The following is a 21158-nucleotide window of genomic DNA, read 5'->3' on the forward strand; positions in this document are numbered from 1 at the left end:
ACACCAAGATTGGCAAATTCGCCACTGGCGCCCTGTGCTCTTCACAGATGAAAGCAGGTTCACACTGAGCACATTTGACAGACGTGACAGAGTCTGGAGACGCCGTGGAGAACGTTCTGCTGCCTGCAACATCCTCCAGCATGACCGGTTTAGTGGTGGGTCAGTCATGGTGTGGGGTGGCATTTCTTTGGGAGGCCGCACAGCCCTCCATGTGCTCGCCAGAGGTAGCCTGACTGCCATTAGGTACCGAGATGAGATCCTCAGACCCCCTGTGAGACCATATGCTGGTGCGGTTGGCACTGGGTTCCTCCTAATGCAAGACAATGCTAGACCTCATGTGGCTGGAGTGTGTCAGCAGTTCCTGCAAGAGGAAGGCATTGATGCTATGGACTGGCCCGCCCGTTCCCCAGACCTGAATCCAATTGAGCAGATCTGGGACATCATGTCTCGCTCCATCCACCAACGCCACGTTGCACCACAAACTGTCCAGGAGTTGACGGATGCTTTAGTCCAGGTCTGGGAGGAGATCCCTCAGGAGACCATCCGCCACCTCATCAGGAGCATGCCCAGGCGTTGTAGGGAGGTCATACAGGCACGTGGAGGCCACACACACTACTGAGCCTCATTTTGACTTGTTTTAAGGACATTACATCAAAGTTGGATCAGTCTGTAGTGTGGTTTTCCACTTTAATTTTGAGTGTGACTCCAAATTCAGGACTTGGTCACCCACATCAAAAGTGCGGCTTCGGGCCTTCAATTGTACCAAAATTTATTTTCATTTGCGCCTTCTCCAGATTCTCACTGGCAAACTCACACTTGCGGTGCAATCTGTCTTGAAAAGCGCAAACGTGCTCCAACCGATTTGTTTTTGTGTTTAAGGTGTTGCCCTGCAGCAACCTCTCTCTCAGCAAGGTCAAAGGATCTCTGGCATGATGTCCAAACACAAGCTCATTCGGACTAAAACCAAGACATTCCTGAACAACCTCCTGTGCTGAAAACAGCACAAGAGGGATCCATTCATCCCAGTCTTTCTCAAACTCAAAGCAGTAAGCTCTTAACATTGACTTCAAAGTCTGATAAAATCTCTCAAGAGCATCTTGAGACTCTGGGTGGTAGGCACTAGAGGGGCAGTGGGTAACACCCAATTGCTGTAGCAGTGGTGGGAAGACCTTTGACATGAAATTCAAACCTTTGTTTGATTGCACTACCTGCGGGAGCTCAAACGCTGAAAATTATTTCACCAGGGCCTTAACAACACACAGAGCTGTGATTTTTCTCTGTGGAATGGCCTCTGGGAAATGGGCAAAGGACCAACACAATCCACCAGAACCATGCTGAAAGGTTTGTCCAAAGCAGGAATAGGCAGCAAAGGTGCAACCGGTTCAACTTGGTTCAGTTTACCCGTCCGCTAGCAAGCACAACAGGATTTATAGTAAGTCTTGTTTCAGACCAGGCCAGAAGAATCTATGCAATATACTGTAATACGTCTTGTTGACCCCAAGATGGCCTGCCATACTACCATTGTGAGCCAACCTCAGTATCTCTTGTCAAAGCGTAACTGGAACAGGGGGCCTCCCGGGTGGTGCAGTGGTTAAGGGCGCTGTATTGCAGCACCAGCTGTGCCACCAGAGACTCTGGGTTCGCGCCCAGGCTCTGTCGCAACTGGCCGCGACCGGCCCAATTGGCCCAGCGTTGCACGGTTTGGCCAGTAGGGATATCCTTGACTCATCGCGCACCAACAACTCCTGTGGCAGGCCGGGCGCAGTGCACGCTAACCAAGGTTGCCAGGTGCACAGTGTTTCCTCCGACACATTGGTGCAGCTGGCTTCCGGGTTGGATGCACGCTGTGTTAAGAAGCAGTGCGGCTTGGTTGGGTTGTGTATCGGAGTACACATGACCTTCAACCTTCGTCTCTACCGAGCCAGTACGGGAGTTGTTGTGATGAGACAAGATAGTAGCTACTAAAACAATTGGATACCATGAAATTGGGGAGAAAAAGGGGTAAAAATTGGACCAATTTAATCAAACTCCTCTGGACGTATCTCAGCAAAAAGAGGGGAGAAGGAAACTTATTTTTTCTGTTCAGCAATCAGCTGCTTCCGAGATTTCGGTAAACCCACTCTCTCACCATTGAGGTTTCTTTTTTTTGTTTATTACCCTTTTTTCTCCCCAATTTCTTGGTATCCAATTGGTAGTTACAGTCTTACAGTCCCATCGCTGCAACTCCGATACGAACTCGAAGGTCCAGAGCTGTGCATCCTCCGAAACACAACCCAGCCAAGCCGCACCGCTTCTTGACACAATGCCCTCTTAATCCTGAAGCCAGCCACACCAATGTGTTGGAGGAAACACCGTACACTTGGCGACCGTGTCAGCGTACACTGCACCCTGCCTGCCACAGGAGTCACTAGTGTGCGATGGTACAAGAACATCCCTGCCTTGCCAAACCCTCCCCTAACTCGGATGACGCTGGGCCAAATGTGCGCCGCCCCATGGGTCTCCCCATCAAGGCTGGCTGCGACAGAGCCTGGACTCAAACCAGGATCTCTAGTGGCACAGCTTGCACTGCGATGCAGTGCCTTAGACCACTGCGTCACTCGGGAGACCCACCTTTGGGGTTTTCAAGGGAGAGGTCAACTCAGGAGGTTTACTGAAATCAGGATCCCCCATAAACGTCTCAGACAGATCTACCATGGTGGGATTGTTGACATCCTCCTCAACACTAGACTTGTTCCCACCGACTTTCTTAGACAGCACGTGTAACAGCACACACTGGGAACACTCTAGGGTACTTTTCTGATTACCAATCAGGTTCCTCTACTCTGGGTTCCTTACAAATGACAGGATTTGGCACGACCTTCACTCCAGCCAAATAATTTCCCAAAAGGAATGAGACCCCTGTCACTGGTAGGCTAGGCCTCACTCCAACGATCAGACTCAAGTTCCACATTATACAAAAGAACTTCCATGCAACCCAACTCCACACCTTGCACTAACACACTGTAACCAGTTTTTGAAGTGTCAGACAAAGGCAATACACCCTTCAAATGAATAACTGTGCTGCCCAGTATCTCGCAGTATATTCACCAGCTACTTAACAGCATAGCCAATCTGCAGAAACACAAACCCATCTGAAACAAAGGGTTCATGCACATCCAATCCAAAATGTTGTTTAGGAGATACACCAGTCACAATAGAAACTTAATGGGCTGTAGTGCTCCCACAAGAACAAACTGCTTTTTCTCTCTCTTATTTTTATGTTTTAACTTAGGACACAGAGACAATGTGTCCTTTCCCACGGTAGTAATGACAAACTGGCAGATACAAAAAAAAAAACAGTTTGGCGCCGATCCTTATCTTTGGGCACTGTAGAAAAGGACTGAAACCTCGCAGTAGGAGGTGACTACTCTGGATTGCTCTTTGCGTAGAGATAACTACTGGGTGCTTTGGTCATCTACAAGAACTGCAGCTTTCTCAAGAGTGAGATCCTTGTGCTCATAGATGTAGGTAGCAACCCTTTTCGTGAAGGCAATTTTTGAACTGCTTGAGAAGTACGAGTGTCTTTAAATCCTGAAAGTCCAAAAAGACAGGCTTGTTTTCTTACGAACTTAACATGGCTTTGTGATTCCGTCTTTTGTAATTTACAGAAGTGTTGTCTGTTGGTCTTGAGCGATGTGGAGGGTTAACACCTTTAGTTGGCTCTCCCTATTTGATTTCTAGACAAACAATCCATTATCTGATCTTCCCTGTATTCGTTTTGCTCCACTTTTTGGTTTGCTTCTTGTCTCTAAGTTCGGTGTGGGTTTTAATTTGGTTTGCCTGTTCTTAGGCTAATTTAGTGGGCGCTCATGGTGGATGTGTTTTAGGTTCCAGTTGTTTCTAGTCTACTTTCAATGGACACCCCTGTTGTCACGCTGTATAATGATAGGAACCTAAAATCAAGTACATCATGAAAACAATGGGGACGAAGCCCAAAAACAAACATGTATATATATATATATAACACAGGGATGTAACCCAAACAATAGTGAGGTGTAAAACCTCTAAATAATACACAGGACGAGACCGGTAATAACAAGTGCACAATAACACGTAGCATGAAAACCGATACAACAGAGCACACGACCAACGGACATGGGACAATGATCGACAAGGACAATGGGGAACAGAGGGCACATATATACACATATTAATCAGGGGGAATGGGAACCAGATGGACGTAATGAGACAAGACAGTCGCGGTTGGTGCTCAGGAATTCTGTTCAGTGACGCATAGAAGGCCGGTGACGTAGACCTCCGGAGCTGGTGAACAGAATGAGCAGCAGTACCAGGGGAAGAGTGTCTTTCAGGGTGCCTCTTAGCTTGACCTGGTAAAATCAACTATGTTAGCTACATAGCTAGTAGCTAGCTAATGAACCGATTTCCAGTCCCAAAGAGAGAACTATGAAAATACAAAAACACAATTGTAACAAAAATATAAAATGTTATATCACTTGAGAATAATGAAGCAAGTCCTGGTCTAATTTCTGTTTCCTAACCTCAGATACAGAGACCTGTGAAAGCTGATAAATCCTGTCTGTGGATGAATGTCCCAAAGAAAGTCCCAAGTCCTGGAGAGACTGAAGGGTATATCTCCAACGTGTTATATATGCTATTGGTTTACTGTTACAATTGGTTGTAGGACTACCAAAATACTGTTAAAAGTAACAATGCATAGACCTAGAACATGCATGGACAACCTTGCTCTTAAGAGGTCTAGCTACTGTGTGTGCAGGTTTCTGTTCCAGCCTTGACATTCTGGCTATTATTTGTAATAGACACTATTCATCTAACTATCATCTCTTGTTTTGGAGTAAGATGAATGTTTAAACCCACTAACTATTTACATATGCATTCTTTGTATGATATGAAATAGTGTTGATTCTTTGATTTAAGTATAGTGCATTTTTTTGTCATTTAACATTCCTTGTTTGTCTGGTTTATTTGGTTGTCACTCATTTTGTCTGATTATATTGCACAGATTTGCAGCTGATTCCGTTGATCATTGTTAAAGGTGTAACAATCTCTGTATGGTTGACCGAGGATGCAACCCCTGTCCACAACAGCACTTCATACCCACAAAGCAGCGTCCATTATCCTACAAAAACCATAATCTTGGTTGGGCTAGGATAACAGTACTATAGTTCTCAGGGCAGGTGACATCACCACACGAAGGCTACTAGGGCTTTGCCTTACTTTGTCTTTCCTTGATTACTCGCATCCTACCTCCTCAACTGTATTGTCTTGTACCTGTATTGGAGGAGAAGGTGCAAGGTCCCTCCACTCAGACCTATCCATGCTCTACCCTTTGGTTACAGTGGATGTGAGATTATTTATGGCATGCATGCCAAATGCAGACATACGAAGAGATTCATATTGAGCTCTTGGGCATGTTTAATGCACTTGAACATCATTTCTATACTGAAACCGGATTAGTAAATCCTCACACATTGTTTACAATTTGTTGAGATGTTTTCTCCATTTCAAATTATATTAGAAATAGTGAACACAATCACATATCAGAGATAATTTATGTGTGTGTCACAGATGGCCTGAGGCACCTGAATTGGGGAGAATGGGCTCGTAGTAATGGCTGGAATGGAAAAAATGGAACGTATCCAACACGTTAAACATATTGTGTCAGTGTGTTTGATACCATTCCATCCATTATTATGAACCATTCTCCCCTCTACAGCCTTTTGTGGTGTGTGGGAATAATTTGCTAATAACTTGAAAGAATTGAAAAGGCTGATACTGGCAAGACCAGTGTGTGGGTTTTTCTTTTTCATTCGACAATTAATGAGGCTAACTATGTTGAAGGATATCCGATTTGACTTCTACAGCTACTGTGTATGCCGTCATGAAATGGATTTAGTGCAAGCCCTATCCTTGTAATGAAGGTAGGTAGGCCTTAAGGATGACATGCACAGGGAGAGAGATATTACTTGAACATGAGTGTGTGCAGAAATGAATTATTTAAGGTTATTTGATTTAATTTCAAAATACATGTTGCGTGAAATAAAGTTGTAATTTGTTTGCTTCGTGTATCATCCTGGTGTAATTAATATGCAGTTCTACATTATCACCACAAGTTGCCTTCCGACTGGTGCATCGATCTTGGGCTGTGTTGCAGCCGGCATCGACCGCGAGACCCATGAGGCGGCGAACAATTGTTCCAGCGTCGTCCGGGTTCGGGGAGGGTTTGGCAAGGCAGGGATGTTCTTGTTCCATCTCGCCTGTGGAGGGTCGGGCGCATGCACGTCGCCAGTTTGACGGTGTTTCCTCTGAAACATTGGTGCGGTTGGCCTCCGGTTTAAATGGGTAGTGTGTCAAGAAGCAGCGCGGCTTGGCAGGGTTGTGTTTCGGAGGACGCACGGCTCTTGACCTTTGCAGCGACGGGACAAGACTGTAACTACGAATTGGATATGTCGAAACTGGGGAGAAAAGGGGGTAAAAAAATAAATAAAAATAAACATTATCAGCGTTAGCATTTGTACAATAATCTCCTATAGCTGTATAATATAAACAAACCACTACCTCGGTCTAGTAACGCAAGGTCAATAATACATGCGTAGCACAAGCTAGTGGGTCATTAAAACTACAGTATATTTCTTAATTGAAACTAAGTGAGCTATACACCTGGGTAAAATATATTTGCGTTTTGGAGGAAGTGGATGAAGAGCTAGGAGAGACAGAGAGGCTGATAGTGAGATAATTACTGCTGCTAGCTAACTTTTGATGTAAACAATGTGGCCGTTAAACACTGGACTCGTATGCTAGCTACATTTAGTTTAGTTATATTGTTGGCTGTCTTGAGAGAAATTATCTGGCTAACAAGGTAAGCTGATCTTTACCTTGACATCACGCTAGCTCTGTGGTTATTTGTTGTGCTCGCCAAATGTAACACCACCAGAGCAAACGGATAATAACCAGGAAATTAACGTTGTCTGATGATTTGCGCATGCATATCGAATATCGTTATTGTTTTGACAGTTAAAAGTCTATAAAATGATGACAAATAAGGCACTTTGAATGCAATTTATTGTGGCATAAATGTTTACAAAAGAGTGGTACAATGTGTCACATAGCGCTTTCAAAATGTCTATCTGTCCATGGCTGTGGAAAGATGTTTCGGGGTGGGGGTGCTGACATTTTTCCTAGATTTTTTTTGTCTGCTGACAAGTACTTTGCTTCGCTCCACTTCTACAGGAGTAATAAAGGCCTAGTGCACTAATTGATCAGAGGACAGAATCCAAGCACCCCTATTCCCCGCGACTTTGTATCTGTCTAAAGTGTAGATTGTTAGGCGCTTTAGTTTAATGCTGTTCACAGACAGCATAAACAATGGACAGATACACAACTGGAACACAATAAAACCTCCCTTAACAGGATAACATTATGTACAATAAATGGTATTTAAAGATTACAATTTGTAAAATTGTCAATATTCAAACAGGGCACAAAAGTTTAGAAAAAGGTTATTGTTCAAAGTTCCACTATGACAGGCTGTTCATGCAGGTAGTAAAGCCAGGTTGTGTACCTCAAAATGGTACAGAAACCAAACCACTGTAGGGCTATTGATATTTTTTTCGTTCATTCAGCTACTTAAATTGAATTAAATGCTAAATACAAAAGCCTATAGGCAAGTTTACCTCTTGATATCTTCACTGGTATTTTGTCAAGATTAATTCAAGATGAATTCTTCTTCTGTTCAAACAAACCTCACCTACTGTTTTGTAAGCGCCATTGACCTGCTCTGCTCAGTTCTGCTCCTCTGTCATAAAATAATTAGTTTTACAGAGCCGGCAAAGCTGAAACTCAAGGTGTGCTGTGTCAAATTGCATCCCTTCAGCATGAATCCATAATCTACCCTGAAAAAGCTCTGCTAAGAGATTACCTCTGCAATTTGTCATGCTTGGATTCAGCCGCACAAATGACTTGTCAAAGCGTCTGTAAAACCTGAAAGAGTAGGGCCAGGACAAGGTAATGATTCATACGACTCAATAGATGGCTTTGCCTTTTGCAAGCAACAGAAGAACAAAATTACAGTGCTACCCTTGCACAATGATAATCAGAAACATTACTTTCTGTGACCATTTCACATGAACCCAACCCACTTTTCTTTTTACAATACCATTCACATAATATGATGAATGCTGTACATTATAAACAGTCTTTTAATGTAGAAAAATAAAGCAAGCAGAGTGACACTGGATTGACTGAAGCTCAACGTACAAACACAGTAAAAAATTATAACCATTAACAAACTACCCCCATCCTAAGAGAACTGAAAACTCAAGAAGTTATGCTTTGTTATATGTTTGATGTGCATGAGATGAATCTGGGTATTCACACTGAAGATACATTCTAATTCCAATGTGTTGATTTGTTTTTCATGGTTCACCCAGGATCAATATATGTAGATTCCTGATGCGTCCTCCTGAATACGAAAAGACTAACAAACTAGGATTTTGGTACTGATTATTTCCACAAATAATGTTTTTTTTTTAAAGATATTACAGGTTTGGAGTTGGCTGAACCAAGTATTTATTTCACATTCAATTCAGGAATATTCTAGTGTCTAAAATGAATTCTTATTAATAAAGTACAAAGAAAGACAAAAAAATGTAGGAAGAAATGCATTTACTGTACCATGACATTACATATGACATAATATCTAACAAAAAGAAAATAAGCTTTCGTTGCATGATGGTGTTGCTTCCTAATCTAGGCGGGGGGGGTGCTCTGTGATGAAATGCATTTATAGTAAGCATGTTACAACATTCGCAAGAGACTTTTACAACCACTTAGGGCTCAGTCCTCTGTACAGATGAGTGGTGTAGCCGGCAGAATCACATTTATTTCTTAGCCATTTACAGCTTAATGAAACCCAGAGGACTAATTGAACTAATATGTCTTATGGGTCGTAATAGCTTCCAACAGGCTGTTCACTCGCCTGTCTCAAAAGAAGATGAGCAGAGCACCACAAAGCATGGTGAGTTTAAAAAAGGCCTTTTTCTTAAATAGCTGCCGACATTGTAATAGGCCTGGTAAGCTAAAGGAATATACATGTACATATTTTTATATTTTTTTATGTGCTGCAATATATGATACAAATACGTTAATCTATATTGGTTTCATATTATGCATAACAATTTTCTTATCAAATCAATAGAAATATCATAGTAAAATCTACACATGCTGTAGGCTCCATGTATAGTAATTATATCAAAAGAAAAATAATCAATATGTAATACAATATGGTACTACTTTATCCTATCATAAACAGAATATAAAGTATCTATGTCTGTGATGTTGGAAGATTGATCCCAAGTCCTACATAAACCTAGTAACGAATTGTTAATGTAATTGTATACACTACCGTTCAAAAGTTTGGGATCACTTAGAAATGTCCTTGTTTTTGAAAGAAAAGCAAATGTTTTGCCCATTAAAATAACATCAAATTGATCAGAAATACAGTGTAGACATTGTTAATGTTGTAAATGACTATTGTAGCTGGAAACGGCAGATTGTTTATGGAATATCTACATAGGTGTACAGAGGCCCATTATCAGCAACTATCACTCCTGTGTTCCAATGGCACGTTGTGTTAGCTAATCCAAGTTTATCATTTTAAAAGGCCAATTGATCATTAGAAAACGCTTTTGCAATTATGTTAGCACAGCTGAAAACTGGTGTCCTGATTAAAGAAGCAATAAAACTGGCCTTTAGACTAGTCGAGTATCTGGAGCATCAGCATTTGTGGGTTTGATTACAGGCTCAAAATGGCCAGAATCAAATAACTTTCTTCTGAAACTCGTCAGTCTATTCTTGTTTTGAGAAATAAAGGCTATTCCATGCGAGAAATTGCCAACAACCTGTAGATCTCGTACAACGCTGTGTACTACTCCCTTCACAGAACAAACTGGCTCTAACCAGAATGGAAAAAAGGATTGGGAGGCCCCGGTGCACAACTGAGCAAGAGGACAAGTACATTAGAGTGTAGAGTTTGAGAAACAGACGCCTCACAAGTCCTCAACTGGCAGCTTCATTAAATAGTACCCGCAAAACACCAGTCTCAATGTCAACAGTGAAGAGGCGAATCCGGGATGCTGGCCTAGGCAGAGTTGCAAAAAAAAGCCATATCTCAGACTGGCCAATAAAAAGAAAAGATTAAGATGGGCAAAAGAACACAGACACTGGACAGAGGATCTCTTGCCTAGAATGATCAATTAGCCTTTTAAAACGGGCCTCTGTACGCCTATGTAGATAATTCATTAAAAATCTGCTGTTTCCAGCTACAATAGTAATTTCCAACATTAACAATGCCTACACTGTGTTTCTGATCAAATTGATGTTCTTTTCATGGCCCCAGAAAACGTGCTTTTATTATTATTATTTTTTAAAACAAGGACACTTCTAAGTGACCCCAAACGTTTGAACGGTAATGTATGTACTGAATGTATGTACAGTAGTACACTCACCATAAATATGTGTATGCCGGAGATTACAAATGTATCTATTCCAACAAGATTTACTTAGGTGAATTTAATCTCAGATAATTGCCATTAACCCATATGTAGTGTGTACTGACAACTTTTTCCAGTATTCAGACATGAATCTGTTTTCTTCAGTAGTTATATGGGATCCATATTCCACCACCACCAAGCAACAGTCCAAATCTTTAGAGTGTAACAAAAGTAGCTCAAATCTCAGATATCAAAATGTAACGAAATACAGAAAATACCCAAGACACTTGAAATGGAAGATGAATCCGAGTTGATGGGTTATACTGATTATGGAGGTTTAACCTAAGCACTGAGATCTAGAAAATAACAATCTGATCTCATATGATCTACTGAGCAGGGCCCGGTTTCCTGATAGCGATGGAATTTAGGCGTGTTCTAACAATGTATCTTTCCCAAAGATGTAACATGAGTTTCCCAAAACACCACACAGAGAGAAGCTCGCTAAGAGCGTCGTTTGATCATGTGTTGATACTGATAGGATTGAAAGAAAGGGAACTTTCCTCAACATTATTTCACAATACCGACGACAGATCAGCTTCTAGAGTGATATTACCATGGCCGCAGGAAGTTGTTTTAGGGTGGGGGTGCTGAAATTCTTTGTCGACGGGCGAGTTGGGGGGCTTTTCCCCGCTCTGCGGATTAATATTTTTCTCCACTCATACAGGGGTAATAAAGGCCTAGTGCACCAATTTGGTTTATTCAAAGGCCTAGTGCACTAATTTGGTTTATTGTGATTTATCAGGGGGTGATGCAGCACCCTCAGCACCCTTACTTCCCGCGGCTACGGATATTACCACCCATGGATGCAAATATTGAGGCGCCTTAGTCTAATGCTTACCCACTAAATCAAAGATTTGGCACATCATTAAGCACGTTAGGCTACACATCATGAAATATATTGAGACAAATTACAAACAGTAGCCTACAAGTAGGAAAATAGAACTCAATTGATTGAACATGGTATGTATTTCAATAGGACTGAAATAGGCCTACATCCTACTGTTTATATTTTAATGCAGTCATCTTGGTTTTCATTTGGAGCATATTTTTATACGTTGCTTGTTTGTATCAATTACAAAGACATTGGCACCTTTGCATTTGTAGTCAACATTGTTCTTAAGTTATCATCGGACACAGAGAGACGGATAAACCATGTGATGTTTAGCGGAGATCTTCTGTACATAAAGGAGGGCAAAAAAGCATCTAACGACGCACTGCTGTTCTACGAGTGGTCTGAAGCATGCGTTAGATTACGAGCGCTTTCAAGTGCAATGTTAATAACGAGGCTCCTACAAAGGTTCTAACGATGAACTTAGCATTAAGATGCTTTTGGGAAACCGGGCCCAGGGAAATCTACAATGTCTTAACTGACTCCAATGCCAGGGTTCTGGAGGCTACCTTGACTTCCTTGTCTTGACTTCCTCTTGAGCTGATTGGACATGCAGACACTAACCCTATGGTTTGATTTGCTAACCATGGTTAGTGAAGACATAAGAGGCGTTGGGTTAATAAAAAATGACTATGTCAGAAGTCTGTGACTTCTCTTCCCAGTATTCAAACCCCAAACAAGAAGCTTGAATAGTGTAAAAGAGTTAGTGTTGTTTCACCACGTTATCCCTGGAACCACTGAAGAATGAATCCTCATCCTTTCAGTTCCGCGGTGGGATAATGTTGAGAGAAGTTGGGAGAGGCAAAGAAAGATGAAAAGGTGGATAACAAGTGAGCGGGAGAAGAAGGAGTGGAAGCAAGAGGATGTGAGAGAGAAGACAGGGTGAAAATGGATTGGTGGATGGGAGATTGGGGGACGTATGGGCCAAAGTGGTCATGTTTACTACAATTCCCACAAAGCACTGTCCATCACTGATCTCCCGTCCAGCAATCCATTTTCATTCTGTCTTCTCTCTCACATCCTCTTGCTTCAGATGTCATGGGTCATGCCCGTAGGCCAATGCTTGGCAGAGTCTCTGTACAGGTCAGTGGGCAGTCTGATGCCCGCTGAATAGGGAGTGACAGTTGGGCTAGGATGGGTTATTTTGAAGCTACTCAGATTTATGGCAGTACAGGTCTTTAAGTGCTTTCAGTTCCTCTATGAGGGTTTTGTTCTGGTTTTCCAGCACGGCCACGCGGTTCTCAAGACACTTGACATACTCCTTCTTCTTCCTGCGACACTCGCGGGCCGCCTCTCTGTGACACAACAAGAACCAAGACAGTTAGGGAAACCTCTGGCTATTGGCTCAGCTAGCATGGGATGGTACACATCATCTTCTCTAGAGCAGCTTCTAGTTTTGTGCCAAAAACTCTTGAAGTTTTTCTTCATTTTGTAAATATGTGTATATATAGCCTGTGGCTGCATAGAATTCTTCCACTCCTTTATGCTGTACATGTTTTGTGTTGTATGTTATCTGTCTTGTATCTAGCAATCCGTCACCACACATGATGTTATTGGAATTGAATGAATTGATGGTCTTGGTTAAACTTTACTTAATGCAAGCAGGTATAATGTTTGATTACTTGTAGCATGTATAAGCTCTAAAATGGCTTATCATAAGGTTTACAGGTCTCTAAAAGGGAACCCCACTCTGTCCTTACCTGTTCTTCATGAGTCTGACCTCTCTCTTGCGGGTAACTTCTACCTCTGGGCCCCCCTGGCCAGACAGGGCAGGGGAGGAGGCCATGACCACCCCAGGGGCGATGGTGCTAGTGGGGGCCGTGCGGATCTGGTAGGCCTGCACATCTCCTGACGCAGCTGGGGAACAATGGAAACGATCCAAACGATCTCAAACACTCCGATTGACTGTGCGTTTTTATCCATATCAAGAGGTAAGGCACTACCACTCACCTTGCACTACCACCTGGTTGCTTGGCACCAGGATCTGCTGGCCGTCCGAGGTCTGAGCGTACTGCAGGATGGTAGTGCCCTGCTGGGCGGCCGCAGCGTTTGTCATAGTCAGGGTCTGCAGTCCCTGGATCCCGTCTGTTCCGTTATTGGCCAGCTGGATTGCCCCGCCCTGGGTGATGGCGACTGGGAGAGGAGAGGGAAGGGGAGGGAGGGAGAGAGCAAGAAAGAGAGAGACAAATAGAGACAGAGAATGAGGGCAGACAAAGAGAGAGCGAGAGAAGGAAAATAATAAGGTTGTAACATTAGCAACTAAACATCTTGCTTAAAATACCCTCTTAAATTACCTCTTGTCAGTGACTGAAAAAATAACTTTTGCTGCTCCGATGACCATGACATTGTTGAGTAAAAGAACAAAGGGTCAAACGTGACGTACTGTACTGGCCACTGCTGGTCTGGTAGATGGGGCATGATGTGGGCATTGTAACCGTGGTGATGGCGGGCGCTGTGTCCTCCTCCGATTTCTCTTCCTCGATCCTGGGAACCCCTGGGGTGTCACCCGATGACAGGTCATTCAGGATCTTCCTGTTAGGGTTAGAGGGCAGGATGTCAGATAAACACCAAGAAACACTGACAGTAATCACAGCACTGCATTATCACACACACCAAAGTGTACCTATATGAGGGGCGTCGTGAGAGGATCTCTCTGCGTTTCTGAGAGTCAGTCACACTGTCCACTGACTCTTGAGAGTCTTCACTCTCTGCTAGGGTGGAGATCTGGAAAAGTCCAATCAGGTGTGTTAGTGCTGGGCAGGAACAAATAGTTACATACACTGTATTTCTTCAACACCAGGGTTGGTGATCATAATTGGTTTATTATGACCAGGTCTGGTTTGGGTCACAGTGATTTCTTCTAGTGATAAGTTGTTGTTTCTAAGCTAGGATTTTGTTAAAGTTTTTTATCTTGACGACAAAGCTCTATAAATAAAGATTAGATGAGAAGGTCTACTCACCTGAACAGTCTGGACCTGTGGTGACTGTATGACAGAGGGCTGAGCGGCCTGGATGACGCCGTGAACCTGGACCGTCTGGCCATTGGGCAACTGCACCAGGGTGACTGTAGGACCGCTGGATGTGGCGTGACCTGCTGCCATGGAAACCTGCAAAGCATAAACATAATCCTGCTGTCCAGGGGACACACACCTATAACTAGAACCCCCGAGTTCTCCTGGTCTGGAAAAACTTGAGGTTTTCTGGGTCCTACTACTTATGTTTATAAAAACACCTGTTTGCTACATTTGTTTGTCTCTGTATGTATACATATTTACTGCATTTGTGTGCATATGAGAATGAAGCGGTAGCGTGAATGATGTCAGTAATGTAATGTATATTTTGTGACATTCTACTGTCTCCTGCTTGCATCAGCCTGTTCTGCTGTAACTGAAGTTGTGTGTGTGTGTGGGGGGGGGGGGGGGTGACTATTTCCATGTCTTCCTATTTCTTGTACAACAGGGTCATGCTGACTACCGTCTCCCAGTGAGTCATACTGTATATATCTGCTGGGTGTGTGAAGTGGCAGACCATTCCCTATCAGTCAGTGAGTATTCACAACCTCTGAGGGACTGGGTCCAGTCATAGATGAGTCAGTGTGGTAGGGAGGCAGAGTAGGCTTAGCTGTGAATGGTAGTAGTAATGTTATACTGTACTAGTGTGTGGTAGGTTGATGGGCCGGCTACTTACCTGTGAATGGTAGTAGTAATGTTATACTGTACTAGTGTGTGGTAGGTTGATGGGCCGGCTACTTACCTGTGCCAGGGTGGCTATCTGTGCCTGGGAGATCTGTTGGCTGTCTGTCTCTGACACTGCCGTGTCTCCTCCCTGATGAACCTCTGCTCCCGACTCCATGGTCATCGACTTAGCTGTAGGGGAAAAGGGAGAGAAGGACATTAGGGTTAGAGAGGGCTTAGATGGGACTTTCTGATACATTTTATGGATGTCTTGTTATGATCATTAAGGAGAAAATCTCAGTAATGCTGATGATCATTTCAGCTGGTTTGACCTGGTTTTTGTTGAGAGATATGGTAGTATTGTGCTTAGTAGTACTTTCTACTGGTACTTATTTTTGAAGGATTCAACACAACAGATAGTTAGTTACCTGGCACCAGCTGGTATTTGGGGCGACAGGTAGCCTAGTGGTTAGAGCGTTAGGCCAGTAACCGAAAGGTTGCTAGATTGAATCCCCGAGCTGACAAGGTAAAAATCTGTCGTTCTGCCCCTGAACAAGGCAGTTAACCCACTGTTCCCCTGAACAAGGCAGTCAACCCACTGTTCCCCTGAACAAGGCAGTTAACCCACTGTTCCCCGGTAGGCCGTCATTGTAAATAAGACTTTGTTCTTAACTGACTTGTCTGGTTAAATAAAGGTAAAAAATGTGCTATTATCATGCTCATTACCGTGTAATAGCAGAATGTGAGCATTGCATGTAATTTACCTTCACAGCTCATTGAAAGGAAATCAGTGGAAAGCCTGTCTCTAGAATCAACTCTGTTAGGCAAGTGTTTCTGCAAACTGCCCACAGCCGTCCTTCCAGCTTTAATGAACAGAGTATTTAATAACTGAAACAGATGTTGATTATGTGACTGTTTGTAACTGTTTGTAACTGACTGGCAACATGATAGCTTGTACCTCTCTCAGAAGACAAGCGGGGCGAAGCCGCTTCTCACGGATGTAACTGAGGGGTCCAATGTAAGTGGATAAGTTCTCAGGGCTATTCCTATACTCTTCTAAAGGTACATAAGAGAGTTGGGGCTCCCCTTTGACAATGTGATTTTTGGGCTGGAAATCTTTTTAGGAATGTCCTGAGACAACCTTGGAAATCATTTGGCATTACTATAAAGAACAAATTATTCCGTTCTGGCTGAGGAATACCTTGGAGACTGGCGTAGAGGAGTAAGGAAGTGACCCATTCCTAGGTTATAAACACACACACACATTAACAAGCATTTCCCTACACCTGCAATATGTGTTTGCGACCAATAAAATGTGATTTGACACAAACACACACCACTATCCCCTGGAGAGGTCATTCTTCTCATTGTCTAGGAATGCGTCACTTTCCTCCTCGTGGGTATAGGGCCTAGCAGCTAGCGTGTGTTTGGTTTGGGCAGCTGACATTTCCCTCTGGTCCTCTGGGACACCTTGTTCAGCAGAAGGCCTGTACATCCACCTAATGGCTGCCAAACACAGCATGGCTGCACCTGACATGGCATCCTATACCCTATATCAGGAGTCCCCGATAACATTCAGCCATGGGCTGATCCTTCCTTGTGCGGATGGTCGGAGGGCCGGAACATAGTTCTAAATCATTTGTACAGTGCAAACAGACCGCAAGAATCCCAAACAATATTTGACAAAAACAGAATCATTTTAAACCTTAATTACAGTGGAATACAATCACATATGCCTCGCTATTCATGCGTGGGAATACTTGGGAACAGATTTACTAAGTTAAAATAATTTTTAGCTAATTCCTTAGTGATTTTTCAGTCTTTTATGTACAACAAAAAAAATCTTTAAAAACAATGAATTTTTTCTCAGAAAACTTGGGGGGCCAGATAAAATTATTTGGCCCGTGAGTCGCCTTTTGACCAGAGACCCATAGAGCCCTGGCCAAAAGTAGTGCACTATTTACGGGATAGTGTGCTGGCCTCTGGTCAAAATTAATGCACTATAAAGGGGATAGGGTGCCATTTTGGACTCATGCCATTTTCTTCCTTCTCTAGACTAAGCTTAAATATTCTCCGATAACTGTTGCTAAACTCCACAGAGTCCGACCAACTCAGACTTGGCAAACGTGCACTGCCAGAAACCCATTACCAACATGTCATGCAATGGCTTTATCCGCTAGAGGCCTTTCCCAGATTCCCAAAACACTTCCGCCTCCTACTCCTCTGTCTTGTCTTGTCAATATGCCATGTCTCTAGACTAGCCAGAGAAATGTTTCACCTAACAGGGATAGCTAGGACAGAACACACACATGGGACAGTGCTCTCAGGCAGTCTGTAGCCATAGGCACATATGTGTTATGACTTGTTTGGCCTGTCTGGTCTGCCAGTGCCACCCCAACGGCGCTAGCTCTGTCTGTCAGAGAATACAGTGTTGGCAATTCCCCTACTACCAGTGACCATTGGCTGGCTGCTAAACATGGTAGTCTGGTTGTGGAGGGGAGGGAGGGCCAGCAGCCACAAACCCTCCCTCAGTGGAAAAGCAGGGTCATGAAAGAGGTGCCTGTTGTAGACAAAGGGAGAGAAACAGCTTCATTCTCCCCTGCTAGTCAACTCTTTTTTTCTTGCCCTTTTTATTTTATTTAACCTTTTCAGAACCATAGAGAAAGAGCATGACAGAAGAACATTTGTGGAATAAAGCTATCAACCATGAGTGTAGCCTATTGATTTTGACAATATTTTGACAATGTAATTACAAAAAAAAAAGTTTTTACTAAATAGCAATGCAACAGTAATAGTGTGTAGAATGATTAATCATTATTCAAGTCCCATTCAAAAGAAGGCAGAAATGAAAGCATTGTGAGCTCACACACTGCATCACAGTCGGTCACAGTGCATAACGTCTCTGTTGAATCTTACAGAGTTCGCCCTCTTCAAAAGTCATTGGGTGTGTTCGAGCGGTAAGGCTTAAGTAACCGACTGTAGACAATAGTCGAATTGAAGTTGAGGGAGACAGCTGAAAGTCGGACACTAATGTGGTTTTTCACAGCAAGGCTCAGTGCAACATGGCAGTATAAAAAAAAGATTTCTCTAACCACCATATCACACATTTTCAAACTGTAAATATACAGTGCCTTGCGAAAGTATTCGGCTCCCTTGAACTTTGCGTCCTTTTGCCACATTTCAGGCTTCAAACATAAAGATATAAAACTGTATTTTTTTGTGAAGAATCAACAACAAGTGGGACACAATCATGAAGTGGAATGACATTTATTGGATATTTCAAACTTTTTTAACAAATCATAAACTGAAAAATTGGGCGTGCAAAATTATTCAGCCCCCTTAAGTTAATACTTTGTAGCGCCAACTTTCGCTGCGATTACAGATGTAAGTCGCTTGGGGTATGTCTATCAGTTTTACAAATCGAGAGACTGAAATTTTTTCCCATTCCTCCTTGCAAAACAGCTCGAGCTCAGTGAGGTTGGATGGAGAGCATTTGTGAACAGCAGTTTTCAGTTCTTTCCACAGATTCTCGATTGGATTCAGGTCTGGACTTTGACTTGGCCATTCTAACACCTGGATATGTTTATTTTTGAACCATTCCATTGTAGATTTTGCTTTATGTTTTGGATCATTGTCTTGTTGGAAGACAAATCTCCATCCCAGTCTCAGGTCTTTTGCAGACTCCATCAGGTTTTCTTCCAGAATGGTCCTGTATTTGGCTCCATCCATCTTCCCATCCATTTTAACCATCTTCCCTGTCCCTGCTGAAGAAAAGCAGGCCCAAACCATGATGCTACCACCACCATGTTTGACAGTGGGGATGGTGTGTCCAGGGTGATGGGCTGTGTTGCTTTTACGCCAAACATAACATTTTGCATTGTTGCCAAAAAGTTCAATTTTGGTTTCATCTGACCAGAGCACCTTCTTCCACATGTTTGATGTGTCTCCCAGGTGGCTTGTGGCAAACTTTAAACAACACTTTTTCTGGATATCTTTAAGAAATGGCTTTCTTCTTACCACTCTTCCATAAAGGCCAGATTTGTGCAATATACAACTGATTGTTGTCCTATGGACAGAGTCTCCCACCTCAGCTGTAGATCTCTGCAGTTCATCCAGAGTGATCATGGGCCTCTTGGCTGCATCTTTGATCAGTCTTCTCCTTGTATGAGCTGAAAGTTTAGAGGGACGGCCAGGTCTTGGTAGATTTGCAGTGGTCTGATACTTCTTCCATTTCAATATTATCGCTTGCACAGTGCTCCTTGGGATGTTTAAAGCTTGGGAAATCTTATTGTATCCAAATCCGGCTTTAAACTTCTTCACAACAGTATCTCGGACCTGCCTGGTGTGTTCCTTGTTCTTCATGATGCTCTCTGCGCTTTTAACAGACCTCTGAGACTATCACAGTGCAGGTGCATTTATACAGAGACTTGATTACACACAGGTGGATTGTATTTACCATCATTAGTCATTTAGGTCAACATTGGATCATTCAGAGATCCTCACTGAACTTCTGGAGAGTTTGCTGCACTGAAAGTAAAGGGGCTGAATAATTTTGCACGCCCAATTTTTCAGTTTTTGATTTGTTAAAAAAAGTTTGAAATATCCAATAAATGTTGTTCCACTTCATGATTGTGTCTCACTTGTTGTTGATTCTTCACAAAAAATACAGTTTTATATCTTTATGTTTGAAGCCTGAAATGTGGCAAAAGGTCGCAAAGTTCAAGGGGGCCGAATACTTTCGCAAGGCACTGTATGTGTTTACATTCAATTGTACATATCGACTTTATATCTGCTCAGTGACAAGACAGAGAGCCACATGGAGAGCAGCGACGCCCTCTGTGTCATACCATTCATAAATAGCTTACCATTGGTTTTACATTTAGTTCGCGACAATTTTTGTGAACTTTTGAGAGCGATATATAACATTGTATCATGCTGTATAATAAGTGAATATCCAAAATAGGCTGACCAAAAATTCAGTGGCCTAATGCGTTTGAGGATGTTTTGACTAGACTACACTTACATAACTTTATTTTGGCACAAAAAAAACGAATAGAAGCAAATAGACTAGCATTACGCGATGGGTGATATTATTATAGCGAACCAGGCATATGGATACGTAATACCAAATTAGGGCACTTGTCTAAATTGACGATTTCTTATTATAGACTAGGACAGCACAGCAACAACCCTTCTCCCAAAGAGTTGGTTTGACAAGTGGACTAGGCCTACCCCTATAAATAAAATCGACATTTCTCATAATTTCTTATTCTGGTTTATGAAAGCCAATACATATTATTGAACTTAAATTCTTAAAGTGCAAAATTACCCAACACATTTTTCGCACGAACAATTATTTAGCAGTTGAGTTTGGCTTATAGGACCACTACAATTTTTAGGCTACATAAAATCTAAGACAGCTCCCTTTGCATTTCTACTCTACAAACGAGGGATAGGCTGCTGCGCAAGAAGACCCACAGTGCGCGATTAGCCTTCAATAGGCTATAGAAAGCAGAAAGTCTCATATTTGATCACATTGCGCATTTGCTTGTAATGTCGCATCACAGACTATGCTGCCAAACAAGCAATGTTCTCGATCCTGACTGGCGAGCTAGCATACTCCTCATTCCCTGCCTTTTTCTACTAGCCGCAGCAGCCTCCCCTCCCTCCATGCCTGCATGACTGCCTGAAACAAGCCCGCCGCCATGATCTCTTTGTTCATCCGATATGAACCGGACCAGAATACAGTTTATGTGGGACGCGCCTTGTCTCTCTTCCCCTGGACACTAGTCCTCTCTTACCGAAACAGACTCCCTCGGTCACTCCCGGGCCCTCGGAGCTCCACTTTTATTCAGGCCGACACGTAAGAGACCGCGTCAGGCTACACCTCCGTCGCGTCACCGAGAACAACAACACCGAGAACGAGAGGGACGAAAATCAAATCGTCAGCGGCACCATCGAGAACGACCGAATGATGGACGGAACAAGCCGAACAACTGACGGAGTCGACCGAAGTCATCTCGAAAA

General features: G+C 42.9%; 1 protein-coding gene across 1 annotated transcript; it reads right to left on the reverse strand.

Annotated features, from left to right (window-relative positions):
• Positions 1 to 7182: 7182 nt before the first annotated feature.
• On the reverse strand, positions 7183 to 21077 carry LOC135519360 (cyclic AMP-responsive element-binding protein 1). Its single transcript, XM_064944541.1, has 8 exons — positions 20933 to 21077; positions 15211 to 15323; positions 14418 to 14564; positions 14081 to 14181; positions 13841 to 13989; positions 13408 to 13590; positions 13158 to 13314; positions 7183 to 12752 (listed from the first exon to the last, which is right to left on the reverse strand). Exons 2-8 carry the CDS (start codon positions 15313 to 15315, stop codon positions 12608 to 12610), a joined length of 987 nt encoding a protein of 328 aa, XP_064800613.1. The 5' UTR covers positions 15316 to 15323; positions 20933 to 21077; the 3' UTR covers positions 7183 to 12607.
• Between the last annotated feature and the right edge of the window lie 81 nt (positions 21078 to 21158).

This window comes from Oncorhynchus masou, chromosome 29, assembly GCF_036934945.1.
Source record: "Oncorhynchus masou masou isolate Uvic2021 chromosome 29, UVic_Omas_1.1, whole genome shotgun sequence".
NCBI lineage: Eukaryota > Metazoa > Chordata > Actinopteri > Salmoniformes > Salmonidae > Oncorhynchus > Oncorhynchus masou.